Below are 12,777 nucleotides of genomic sequence, written 5' to 3' on the forward strand. Positions count from 1 at the left end.
TGATGAAATCTTCATCAAAGACACGACGGACGTTTGAGTTTCACTTGATTTTTAATCATTTCCTTAAACTTTTAGTTCATTACATTTAAATTAATCCCAAAAACTCAAACTGAAGCTCATTTATGCGACAAAACGTCAAAAATAGATCGTTTACAAAGATGTCGTGATGATGTTCGTGTATTAAACGCATCAGAGACGGATCATCGGTCCCACGCTCGAGTCTGATTGGATCCACGGTTTCCACGGAAACGCTGTGAGCCTCCGTCTGAATCTAGCGTGGCGCATAAATGAGCCTTCGTTCCCTTTGATTCGAACAAAACCGTTTTTAATCCTTCAAAGGTGAAATTCTAAACATTTGTAGCATAAACTTAAAAACAGTCTCTGGCGCCTCTGTGGCGTTGGGGGCTCGTCCTACAGCAGGACGCAGGGCCTCTTGCTGACGGCGGGCTGCGGGTTGAGGAAGGCCCTCACGGCCTCGGCGAACACCTCCTTGATGCCGTCCTGGTTCAGGGCTGAACACTCCAGGTAGCGCAGGGCGTGGATCTGGCGTGCGAGGGCGACGCCCTGCTGGTGGCTGACTGGCGTCTGGTTCTGCTCCTTCAGCTTCCTCTGAGTCTCGCCGTCATTCCGGAGGTCGCTCTTTGTGCCGACCAGGAGGATGGGAACGCCGGGACAATGGTGAGACACCTGACGACGAAAAACGTGTGCTAAAGTGTCCTCTAGGAGCATAAACGTGTGCTAAAGTGTCCTCTAGGAGCATAAACGTGTGTTAAAGTGTCCTCTAGGAGCATAAACGTGTGTTAAAGTGTCCTCTAGGAGCATAAACGTGTGTTAAAGTGTCCTCTAGGAGCATAAACGTGTGTTAAAGTGTCCTCTAGGAGCATAAACGTGTGCTAAAGTGTCCTCTAGGAGCATAAACGTGTGTTAAAGTGTCCTCTAGGAGCATAAACGTGTGCTAAAGTGTCCTCTAGGAGCATAAACGTGTGTTAAAGTGTCCTCTAGGAGCATAAACGTGTGTTAAAGTGTCCTCTAGGAGCATAAACGTGTGTTAAAGTGTCCTCTAGGAGCATAAACGTGTGCTAAAGTGTCCTCTAGGAGCATAAACGTGTGTTAAAGTGTCCTCTAGGAGCATAAACGTGTGCTAAAGTGTCCTCTAGGAGCATAAACGTGTGTTAAAGTGTCCTCTAGGAGCATAAACGTGTGTTAAAGTGTCCTCTAGGAGCATAAACGTGTGTTAAAGTGTCCTCTAGGAGCATAAACGTGTGCTAAAGTGTCCTCTAGGAGCATAAACGTGTGTTAAAGTGTCCTCTAGGAGCATAAACGTGTGCTAAAGTGTCCTCTAGGAGCATTAACGTGTGTTAAAGTGTCCTCTAGGAGCATAAACGTGTGTTAAAGTGTCCTCTAGGAGCATAAACGTGTGTTAAAGTGTCCTCTAGGAGCATAAACGTGTGCTAAAGTGTCCTCTAGGAGCATAAACATGTGTTAAAGTGTCCTCTAGGAGCATAAACGTGTGTTAAAGTGTCCTCTAGGAGCATAAACGTGTGCTAAAGTGTCCTCTAGGAGCATAAACGTGTGTTAAAGTGTCCTCTAGGAGCATTAACGTGTGCTAAAGTGTCCTCTAGGAGCATAAACGTGTGTTAAAGTGTCCTCTAGGAGCATAAACGTGTGTTAAAGTGTCCTCTAGGAGCATAAACATGTGTTAAAGTGTCCTCTAGGAGCATAAACGTGTGTTAAAGTGTCCTCTAGGAGCATAAACGTGTGCTAAAGTGTCCTCTAGGAGCATAAACGTGTGTTAAAGTGTCCTCTAGGAGCATAAACGTGTGTTAAAGTGTCCTCTAGGAGCATAAACGTGTGCTAAAGTGTCCTCTAGGAGCATAAACGTGTGTTAAAGTGTCCTCTAGGAGCATAAACGTGTGCTAAAGTGTCCTCTAGGAGCCCAAACGTGTGTTAAAGTGTCTTCTAGGAGCATAAACGTGTGCTAAAGTGTCCTCTAGGAGCATAAACGTGTGTTAAAGTGTCTTCTAGGAGCATAAACGTGTGCTAAAGTGTCCTCTAGGAGCATAAACGTGTGCTAAAGTGTCCTCTAGGAGCCCAAACGTGTGTTAAAGTGTCTTCTAGGAGCATAAACGTGTGCTAAAGTGTCCTCTAGGAGCATAAACGTGTGTTAAAGTGTCCTCTAGGAGCATAAACGTGTGTTAAAGTGTCCTCTAGGAGCATAAACGTGTGTTAAAGTGTCCTCTAGGAGCATAAACGTGTGCTAAAGTGTCCTCTAGGAGCATAAACGTGTGTTAAAGTGTCCTCTAGGAGCATAAACGTGTGCTAAAGTGTCCTCTAGGAGCATAAACGTGTGCTAAAGTGTCCTCTAGGAGCATAAACGTGTGCTAAAGTGTCCTCTAGGAGCATAAACGTGTGCTAAAGTGTCCTCTAGGAGCATAAACGTGTGTTAAAGTGTCCTCTAGGAGCATAAACGTGTGCTAAAGTGTCCTCTAGGAGCATAAACGTGTGTTAAAGTGTCCTCTAGGAGCATAAACGTGTGCTAAAGTGTCCTCTAGGAGCATAAACGTGTGTTAAAGTGTCCTCTAGGAGCATAAACGTGTGTTAAAGTGTCCTCTAGGAGCATAAACGTGTGCTAAAGTGTCCTCTAGGAGCATAAACGTGTGTTAAAGTGTCCTCTAGGAGCATAAACGTGTGTTAAAGTGTCCTCTAGGAGCATAAACCTGTGTTAAAGTGTCCTCTAGGAGCATAAACGTGTGTTAAAGTGTCCTCTAGGAGCATAAACGTGTGTTAAAGTGTCCTCTAGGAGCATAAACGTGTGCTAAAGTGTCCTCTAGGAGCATAAACGTGTGTTAAAGTGTCCTCTAGGAGCATAAACGTGTGTTAAAGTGTCCTCTAGGAGCATAAACGTGTGTTAAAGTGTCCTCTAGGTTCATAAACGTGTGTTAAAGTGTCCTCTAGGAGCATAAACGTGTGCTAAAGTGTCCTCTAGGAGCATAAACGTGTGTTAAAGTGTCCTCTAGGAGCATAAACGTGTGTTAAAGTGTCCTCTAGGAGCATTAACGTGTGTTAAAGTGTCCTCTAGGAGCATAAACGTGTGTTAAAGTGTCCTCTAGGAGCATAAACGTGTGTCAAAGTGTCCTCTAGGAGCATAAACGTGTGCTAAAGTGTCCTCTAGGAGCATAAACGTGTGTTAAAGTGTCCTCTAGGAGCATAAACGTGTGTTAAAGTGTCCTCTAGGAGCATAAACGTGTGCTAAAGTGTCCTCTAGGAACATAAACATGTGCTAAAGTGTCCTCTAGGAGCATAAACGTGTGCTAAAGTGTCCTCTAGGAACATAAACATGTGTTAAAGTGTCCTCTAGGAGCATAAACGTGTGCTAAAGTGTCCTCTAGGAACATAAACATGTGCTAAAGTGTCCTCTAGGAGCATAAACGTGTGCTAAAGTGTCCTCTAGGAACATAAACATGTGTTAAAGTGTCCTCTAGGAACATAAACGTGTGTTAAAGTGTCCTCTAGGAGCATAAATGTGTGTTAAAGTGTCCTCTAGGAGCATAAACGTGTGCTAAAGTGTCCTCTAGGAACATAAACGTGTGCTAAAGTGTCCTCTAGGAACATAAACGTGTGTTAAAGTGTCCTCTAGGAGCATAAACGTGTGTTAAAGTGTCCTCTAGGAGCATAAACGTGTGTTAAAGTGTCCTCTAGGAGCATAAACGTGTGTTAAAGTGTCCTCTAGGAGCATAAACGTGTGTTAAAGTGTCCTCTAGGAGCATAAACGTGTGCTAAAGTGTCCTCTAGGAACATAAACGTGTGCTAAAGTGTCCTCTAGGAACATAAACGTGTGTTAAAGTGTCCTCTAGGAGCATAAACGTGTGTTAAAGTGTCCTCTAGGAGCATAAACGTGTGTTAAAGTGTCCTCTAGGAGCATAAACGTGTGCTAAAGTGTCCTCTAGGAGCATAAACGTGTGCTAAAGTGTCCTCTAGGAGCATAAACGTGTGTTAAAGTGTCCTCTAGGAGCATAAACGTGTGCTAAAGTGTCCTCTAGGAGCATAAACGTGTGTTAAAGTGTCCTCTAGGAGAATAAACATGTGCTAAAGTGTCCTCTAGGAACATAAACGTGTGTTAAAGTGTCCTCTAGGAGCATAAATGTGTGTTAAAGTGTCCTCTAGGAGCATAAACGTGTGCTAAAGTGTCCTCTAGGAACATAAACGTGTGTTAAAGTGTCCTCTAGGAGCATAAACGTGTGTTAAAGTGTCCTCTAGGAGCATAAACGTGTGTTAAAGTGTCCTCTAGGAGCATAAACGTGTGTTAAAGTGTCCTCTAGGAGCATAAACGTGTGTTAAAGTGTCCTCTAGGAGCATAAACGTGTGTTAAAGTGTCCTCTAGGAGCATAAACGTGTGTTAAAGTGTCCTCTAGGAGCATAAACGTGTGTTAAAGTGTCCTCTAGGAGCATAAACGTGTGTTAAAGTGTCCTCTAGGAGAATAAACGTGTGTTAAAGTGTCCTCTAGGAGCATAAACGTGTGCTAAAGTGTCCTCTAGGAGCATAAACCTGTGTTAAAGTGTCCTCTAGGAACATAAACGTGTGTTAAAGTGTCCTCTAGGAGCTTAAACGTGTGCTAAAGTGTCCTCTAGGAGCATAAACGTGTGCTAAAGTGTCCTCTAGGAGCATAAACGTGTGTTAAAGTGTCCTCTAGGAGCATAAACGTGTGTTAAAGTGTCCTCTAGGAGCATAAACGTGTGTTAAAGTGTCCTCTAGGAGCATAAACGTGTGCTAAAGTGTCCTCTAGGAACATAAACGTGTGTTAAAGTGTCCTCTAGGAGCATAAACGTGTGCTAAAGTGTCCTCTAGGAGCATAAACGTGTGTTAAAGTGTCCTCTAGGAGCATAAATGTGTGTTAAAGTGTCCTCTAGGAGCATAAACGTGTGTTAAAGTGTCCTCTAGGAGCATAAACGTGTGCTAAAGTGTCCTCTAGGAGCATAAACGTGTGCTAAAGTGTCCTCTAGGAGCATAAACGTGTGTTAAAGTGTCCTCTAGGAGCATAAACGTGTGTTAAAGTGTCCTCTAGGAGCATAAACGTGTGTTAAAGTGTCCTCTAGGAGCATAAACGTGTGCTAAAGTGTCCTCTAGGAGCATAAACGTGTGCTAAAGTGTCCTCTAGGAGCATAAACGTGTGTTAAAGTGTCCTCTAGGAGCATAAACGTGTGTTAAAGTGTCCTCTAGGAGCATAAACGTGTGTTAAAGTGTCCTCTAGGAGCATAAACGTGTGTTAAAGTGTCCTCTAGGAGCATAAACGTGTGTTAAAGTGTCCTCTAGGAGCATAAACGTGTGTTAAAGTGTCCTCTAGGAGCATAAACGTGTGCTAAAGTGTCCTCTAGGAGCATAAACGTGTGTTAAAGTGTCCTCTAGGAGAATAAACGTGTGTTTAAGTGTCCTCTAGGAGCATAAACGTGTGTTAAAGTGTCCTCTAGGAGCATAAACGTGTGTTAAAGTGTCCTCTAGGAGCCGTGTGACCTCTGACCTCTGGGTGCCACTTGTGCTTGACGTTCTCGTAGGAGGCGGGGCTTGAGATGGAGAAGCAGATGATGAAGACGTTGGTCTGTGGGTACGACAGCGTCCTCAGACGGTCGTACTCCTCCTGCCCCGCCGTGTCCCACAGGTTCAGACTGATGGTCCTGCCGTCCAACGTCACCTGAACGCACCACACACACACACACACACACACACACACACACACACACACACACACACACACACACACACACACACACACAGAACTCTGTAAACACTGTTTCCTCCTGGAGGAAATACGTTGGAGCAAAGAAGGAAATCAGGACTTTGACCGGAACAACTAAGATGAACCACCTTTAACTGAACTTAACCGTCACCTTTAGTGACTAAACTTAATGGTCTGCTTTAGTGACTAAACTTAACGGTCTGCTTTAGTGACTAAACTTAACGGTCTGCTTTAGTGACTAAACTTAACGGTCTGCTGTAGTGGTCTGAACTTAACCGTCACCTTTAGTGACTAAACTTAACGGTCTGCTTTAGTGGTCTGAACTTAACGGTCTGCTGTAGTGTGGACTGACCTGGCTGCTGTAGTTGTCGAACACAGTGGGGATGTATTCCTTGGGGAAAGCTCCGGTGGTGTAGGAGATGAGGAGGCAGGTCTTCCCCACGGCTCCGTCACCCACAACCACACACTTTATACTCTGCATGGTGACCTGTGACCTCTGACCTCTGACCTGTGACCCGTGACCTGTGACCTCTGACCTGTGACCCCACTGCAACACACAACCACAACAAACCACAGATCAACTTCTGCACCTGACGACTGTGAGACACGAGGACCTGTCTGTTTTAGACATTTTGCATCTTTTTGTGGTGGCGTGCTGCGGCCGTCACACACACTTGTCACACACACACACAGGTCACACACACTCGTCACACACACACAGGTCACACACACTCGTCACACACACACAGGTCACACATACTCGTCACACACACACACTCTGTCAGGATTTGTGTTTATGGAAATGATGTGTGCAGAAGGAAACGGCCTCCAAACAACAGAGATGCTATCCTGCACACACACACACACACACACACACACACACACACACACACACACACACACACACACACACACACACACACACACACACACACTAACACACACACACACACACTAACACACACACACAGCAGGTCAGTCAGTATCAAAACTGTATTTGCGTTTCCCCGACATTAAGAAAGCAGCATTTCCCGTGTTTTGGCTCCTGTTTGACGAGCCCCCCCCCCCCCCCAGACGTCATCACGCCGTAACATGTCACACGCATTAATGACGTCATGGCGATGCGTGGCTTTGTTTCCAGATCTTTCCAGATCTTAGAGTTTTTACAAAAGCCCGCCTCTCCCAAACGGGCCGTGGACGGCAAGCGTGCCGCTCCTAGACGTGGTACGGTTGCACTCACACTGGTCAAAGGAACCAGACTTTAGCCGTGACACGTGCTGGGGCACGGGACGGAGGCACAGTGGGAGGGCGCCCTTAGAAATGAGAGACTCACTTAGTTTTCCTGATATTTCAGTGTGTGTGTGTGTGTGTGTGTGTGTGTGTGTGTGTGTGTGTGTGTGTGTGTGTGTGTGTGTGTGTGTGTGTGTGTGTGTGTGTGTGTGTGTGTGTGTGTGTGTGTGTGTGTGTGTGTGTGTGTGTGTGTGTGTGTGTGTGTGTGTGTGTGTGTGTGTGTGTGTGTGTGTGTGTGTGTGTGTGTGTGTGTGTGTGTGCAGCTGTGGAGGGAACGTGGCTCAGCCCAGACTCTGGGGACGCGGGCCCCGCCCTCCTCCCTCCGTCTCTGGGTGGAGGTCGGCTGATCTCACTGCTGCTGGAAGCTTCCACCTCTGCTCCCTCACACACTTTAAAGGGTCTCCACCTTATTCTTCGGGCGTAACCGTGGAAACGATTATTGGGGGAAAGAACTTCCCCACTAGACCTGACGACGTCAGCGGGCGTCAGAACTTTGGCTCCGACGCCACACGACTCTGACAGAGCAGCGACACTTTTACCACCATGAGAAATCAACAAGAAAGAGTTTGAATCCAAAACCAGCACAAAAAGATGCAAAATGAGTAAAAATAGATGCAAAACCAGCACAAAAAGATGCAAAATGACTAAAAATAGATGAAAACCAGCACAAAAAGATACAAAATGACTTAAAATAGATGCAAAACCAGCACAAAAAGATGCAAAATGAGTAAAAATAGATGCAAAACCAGCACAAAAAGATGCAAAATGACTAAAAATAGATGCAAAACCAGCACAAAAAGATACAAAATGACTTAAAATAGATGCAAAACCAGCACAAAAAGATGCAAAATGAGTAAAAATAGATGAAAACCAGCACAAAAAGATGCAAAATGACTAAAAATAGATGCAAAACCAGCACAAAAAGATGCAAAATGAGTAAAAATAGATGCAAAACCAGCACAAAAAGATGCAAAATGACTAAAAATAGATGAAAACCAGCACAAAAAGATACAAAATGACTTAAAATAGATGCAAAACCAGCACAAAAAGATGCAAAATGAGTAAAAATAGATGCAAAACCAGCACAAAAAGATGCAAAATGACTAAAAATAGATGCAAAACCAGCACAAAAAGATACAAAATGACTTAAAATAGATGCAAAACCAGCACAAAAAGATGCAAAATGAGTAAAAATAGATGAAAACCAGCACAAAAAGATGCAAAATGACTAAAAATAGATGCAAAACCAGCACAAAAAGATGCAAAATGACTAAAAATAGATGCAAAACCACCACAAAAAGATGCAAAATGAGTAAAAATAGATGCAAAACCAGCACAAAAAGATGCAAAATGAGTAAAAATAGATGAAAACCAGCACAAAAAGATGCAAAATGACTAAAAATAGATGCAAAACCACCACAAAAAGATGCTAAATGACTAAAAATAGATGCAAAACCATCACAAAAAGATGCAAAATGACTAAAAATAGATGCAAAACCCACCAGCGGCTTCACTAACTACGCTGATGACGCTTTGTTGTGTGTGTAGGGACTCTTCTCATGTGTGTGTGTGTGTGTGTGTGTGTGTGTGTGTGTGTGTGTGTGTGTGTGTGTGTGTGTGTGTGTGTGTGTGTGTGTGTGTGTGTGTGTGTGTGTGTGTGTGTGTGTGTGTGTGTGTGTGTGTGTGTGTGTGTGTGTGTGTGTGTGTGTGTGTGTGTGTAGGGACTCTTCTCCTGCTGCTGCAGAGGTTTGCTGTTATTTTCAGCAGCATTAGTGGTTAAAAAAAGACCTTTGAATGCCTTCACCGTGCTGCCCCGAGCTAACCACTGTTAGCCACGTCCTGTTAGCATCTCTCCTGGATTTCTACCTTAATAAAAACTGTCTCCATGGTTACTGAGGATTAAATGATAAAACCATGAACAGGTCTGACGGACGCTGGTGTCGTGTCCGTGAGCTGCGGCGTCACTGAGAGAAACGTTTGCGTGTTGTAACGGCGTCCTTTTGTAACTCCGATGTATTCGGGGAAAAAGGAAGCGTTCAGAAGAAACTGTCACCGTGGTTTTTCATGTTGAAAGACAAGAAAAAGAACAAGAACCAAAGTTCTGCTTTTCCATTAAAACTCTCTTTAGTCTGAATGAATGTTTTAAATGTTTGACTTCCTGTTCCTGTTTCCATGGCAGCAGCCAATAGCGTTGCTGGTTGCCAGGGTTGCCTGTTGTTGGGTGCAGCTACTGTAGGCTGGTTGCCAGGGTTGCCTGTTGTTGGGTGCAGCTACTGTAGGCTGGCACTGGGTGAAATGGAGTTAGCCAATGGTGCAGCTGCTTGGGAGCCTCAGTGAAGGGGGCGTTCTTTGTCCCAGCAGCTGAGTGAGCGGAGACGGGCAACAACCAGAGTCACTATAGGCCGAGCATTCACTCCATGGACTGAGAGAAAGGAGAGGAACGCCATTCAAACGCACGCCCACATGGCTACGCTGCTCCTGGATGCTAACATCACTTTCATCTGCACTTAGCTGCAACGGCTAACGCTAACGGCTAACGCTAACTGTCAGTCAAACTCCTCTAATCCTTGTTTTGATGCTGTGGTTTTCTGGAGGGGACGGGTTCAAACAGGCTCACACAGACTCCGCTCTCCTGGAGCTACTGGGCCGGGTCTGACCCACCTGGCAACCCCACTGCTGGACTTCTTTTTTGTTGTTGAGACGATCTGGAGACTCTAGATGGAGCTGTTCTCCTTATTCTACAGATTAAACCTTTAAGTTTATGAATAATTAGGGGCGTGGCCTCTTGAGTGACAGCTAGCCTCTGGCCCTCACTTCTCCTCGGAGGTAAACGTCAGCCAGATGGACGTACGCCCCTCCCCCCAGCGTCACATACATGCCCTTTTTTGGTCAGAGGAAATGAGGCGGAGTCAAAGTCAGACAAGATGGAGACTCCTGTAGGGGACGACTGGATCAAGTTAGAGAACGGAGCTGACGGAGACGCTGCGTCTGTCTGTGGAAAACAGAGCTCTCTGCATCGGGTCGTGTGAAGATGCTAACCCGACATTTGTGAAACTCGCGTGCGATGGTTCAGGTTCGATGGTTTGACCACGGAGAATCAAGACACGGAGCTAAACCGCGGTCAGAGGGCCGTCCGTACGTCGCGGGTACTTTTGAAAGTGTGTGTTTCTGTGCAGGTTCGTCGCTAACACGACCTTCCTGTTAGCTAACATAAACTTCCTGTTAGCATCACCATCGTCACCTGCTGCTGTGACACGTGCTGGACTTTGTTGTGGACGGAGATATTTTTTTATCACGCCGGTCGAGCCGACGGGGATTTGTTCTGAACCCGGGGCCAAAAAAGTTCGGTTTCAAAAACACAAATGTCCCAGAACTCAGGACCGTGTTCCTGAAACATCCGACCAATCAGCAGAGTCAGCGTTCTTGTGCGGTTTGTGCCGACGGGGACCATAAAGGTGTGAAAACACAGATCTGAGGGGGAAGAGTGAGTGACAAGGTCCACCTGCGCCGTAGAAAGTAGTTCCTGATTCTGTGATTATATGAACATATTTTTAACGGCAAGTTTTAATAGTTGACTTTTTTTTCTCGCCAATAAACCCGCGGAGACTGAACTGAACTGAGCTTTAGTGAACGGAAAGAAGAGAACAGGTGGATGAAAAGGAGGAAGAAGAACTGAGATCAGTTACCTGAATCACCTTCGTTAGGAGAAGTTAGAGGAGACGGATCACTGAAAAAAGAAGTGACAGCTTCAGTAAAAAACGTTGAGCGTGTGTTTCTGACGCCACGCCGACCGTGAGACGAACACTCCACATACATAAAGACACAAAGACACACAGACACAAAGACAGACAGACACAAAGACAGACAGACGCAAAGACAGACAGACACACAAACAGACACACAGACAGACACAAAGACAGACAGACAGACACACAGACAGACACACAGACAGACACAAAGACAGACACACACAGACACAAAGACAGACACAAAGACAGAAACAAAGACAGACACACACAGACACAAAGACAGACAGACACACACACAGACTGACACAAAGACAGACAGACACACACACAGATAGACACAAAGGCAGACAGACACAAAGACAGACACAAAGACAGACACAAAGACAGACACAAAGACAGACACAAATATAGACACAAAGACAGACAGACACAAAGACAGACAGACACAAAGACAGACAGACACACAGACAGACACACACACAGACAGACACAAACACAGACACACACACAGACAGACACACACACAGACAGACACAAACACAGACACAAAGACAGACAGACACAAAGACAGACACACACACAGACAGACAGACAGACACAAAGTCAGACAGACACAAAGACAGACAGACACAAACACAGACACAAAGACAGACAGACACAAAGACAGACAGACACAAACACAGACACAAAGACAGACAGACACAAACACAGACACAAAGACAGACAGACACAAAGACAGACAGACACAAACACAGACACAAAGACAGACAGACACAAAGACAGACAGACACAAACACAGACACAAAGACAGACAGACACAAAGACAGACACAAAGTCAGACCGACACAAAGACAGACAGACACACACACAGACAGACACAAAGATAGACAGACACAAACACAGACACAAAGACAGACAGACACAAAGACAGACAGACACAAAGACAGACACAAAGACAGACAGACACAAAGACAGACAGACTTTCTCTACGTTGAGATTCTTCTGAAGCGGGGGTGAAGTTACACTCAGTAAACGTTCCAGGTCGTTTTTACTTCACAGCATAGAAACGTGATTAAAATCATATTAAAGTCATATTTAGTATAAACTCAGTGTCTCAGTTCAAACAGCAGCAGATCTGAAGAAGCTTCTCACTGAGATACTGAAACTTTACTCACAGATCAGAGAGTTAGTCGTGAAAATCAGCCTCTAGTAGAAAGAGAGAGAAGAGCTCCGGCCACAGTCTGAGTCTGAGCGTCGTCGTCATGGTGGAAACGTAACAGAGCCGCGTCTCTCTGCTCTCGTTCGTCACTGTTTCAGGAAGTAACGCGTTTGGCTTTGGTTTCGTCTCGTCAGCTGTGATGCTGCTACTTTAGGACGAGTCTCCTGACCCACAGAGGAACCGAGTCCTGCTGCAGCTGAAGCTCGGGTGGGAAACACTCACAGCTTTACAGGATGTCTCCACTTTTTCTGTCTCTCATTAATCTGAAAATAAACCATGTGAGGGGAGAGACAGCTGCTGCGCAAACTGACAAACCGCAAACAGCAGGCTGTGAGAAAAAGAGGAAATGCACACGCGCTACGTCCACCCAACAAACAAACACACATTCAAGTGAGCTCTGTCTTTACCCCGAGAGTCCAGAACCATTCAGAACAACACAGACGTTCCTCATGTGAACAGGAAGTGGAGCACAGGTGCACAACCTGAACCAAACAGGGCTAAGACATCAAAGATATGAAGCCCAAACAGAAACACCAGAGACTACCGGGTCAAACATGAGAGACTACCGGGTCAAACAACGGAGACTACCGGGTCAAACACCGGCGACTACCAGGTCAAACACCGGAGACTACCGGGTCAAACACCGGCGACTACCGGGTCAAACACCTGAGACCACCGGGTCAAACATCTGAGACTACCGGGTCAAACATGAGAGACTACCGGGTCAAACACCGGAGACCACCGGGTCAAACACCGGAGACCACCGGGTCAAACACCGGAGACCACC

The 12,777-nt window shown here is 45.5% G+C and overlaps 1 protein-coding gene across 2 annotated transcripts in view; it reads right to left on the bottom strand.

Moving 5' to 3' along the window:
- Positions 1-39: 39 nt before the first annotated feature.
- Positions 40-12,777, bottom strand: part of rhogb (ras homolog family member Gb) — a 16,429-nt gene continuing 3,691 nt past the window's right edge. Inside the window, exons 2-4 of one of the 2 annotated variants that reach the window (XM_083926805.1) lie at positions 6,085-6,279; positions 5,517-5,687; positions 40-687 (exon numbers count right to left, since the gene is read on the bottom strand). In XM_083926805.1, the coding sequence (XP_083782931.1) occupies positions 412-687; positions 5,517-5,687; positions 6,085-6,213 (576 nt within the window). In that variant the 5' untranslated portion in view covers positions 6,214-6,279 and the 3' untranslated portion in view covers positions 40-411. The remainder of the gene's footprint in view (positions 688-5,516; positions 5,688-6,084; positions 6,280-12,777) is intronic. The other variant, XM_083926804.1, reaches the window with a different exon arrangement.

This window comes from Echiichthys vipera (genome assembly GCF_963691815.1).
Source record: "Echiichthys vipera genome assembly, chromosome: 14".
Taxonomy (NCBI): domain Eukaryota; kingdom Metazoa; phylum Chordata; class Actinopteri; order Perciformes; family Trachinidae; genus Echiichthys; species Echiichthys vipera.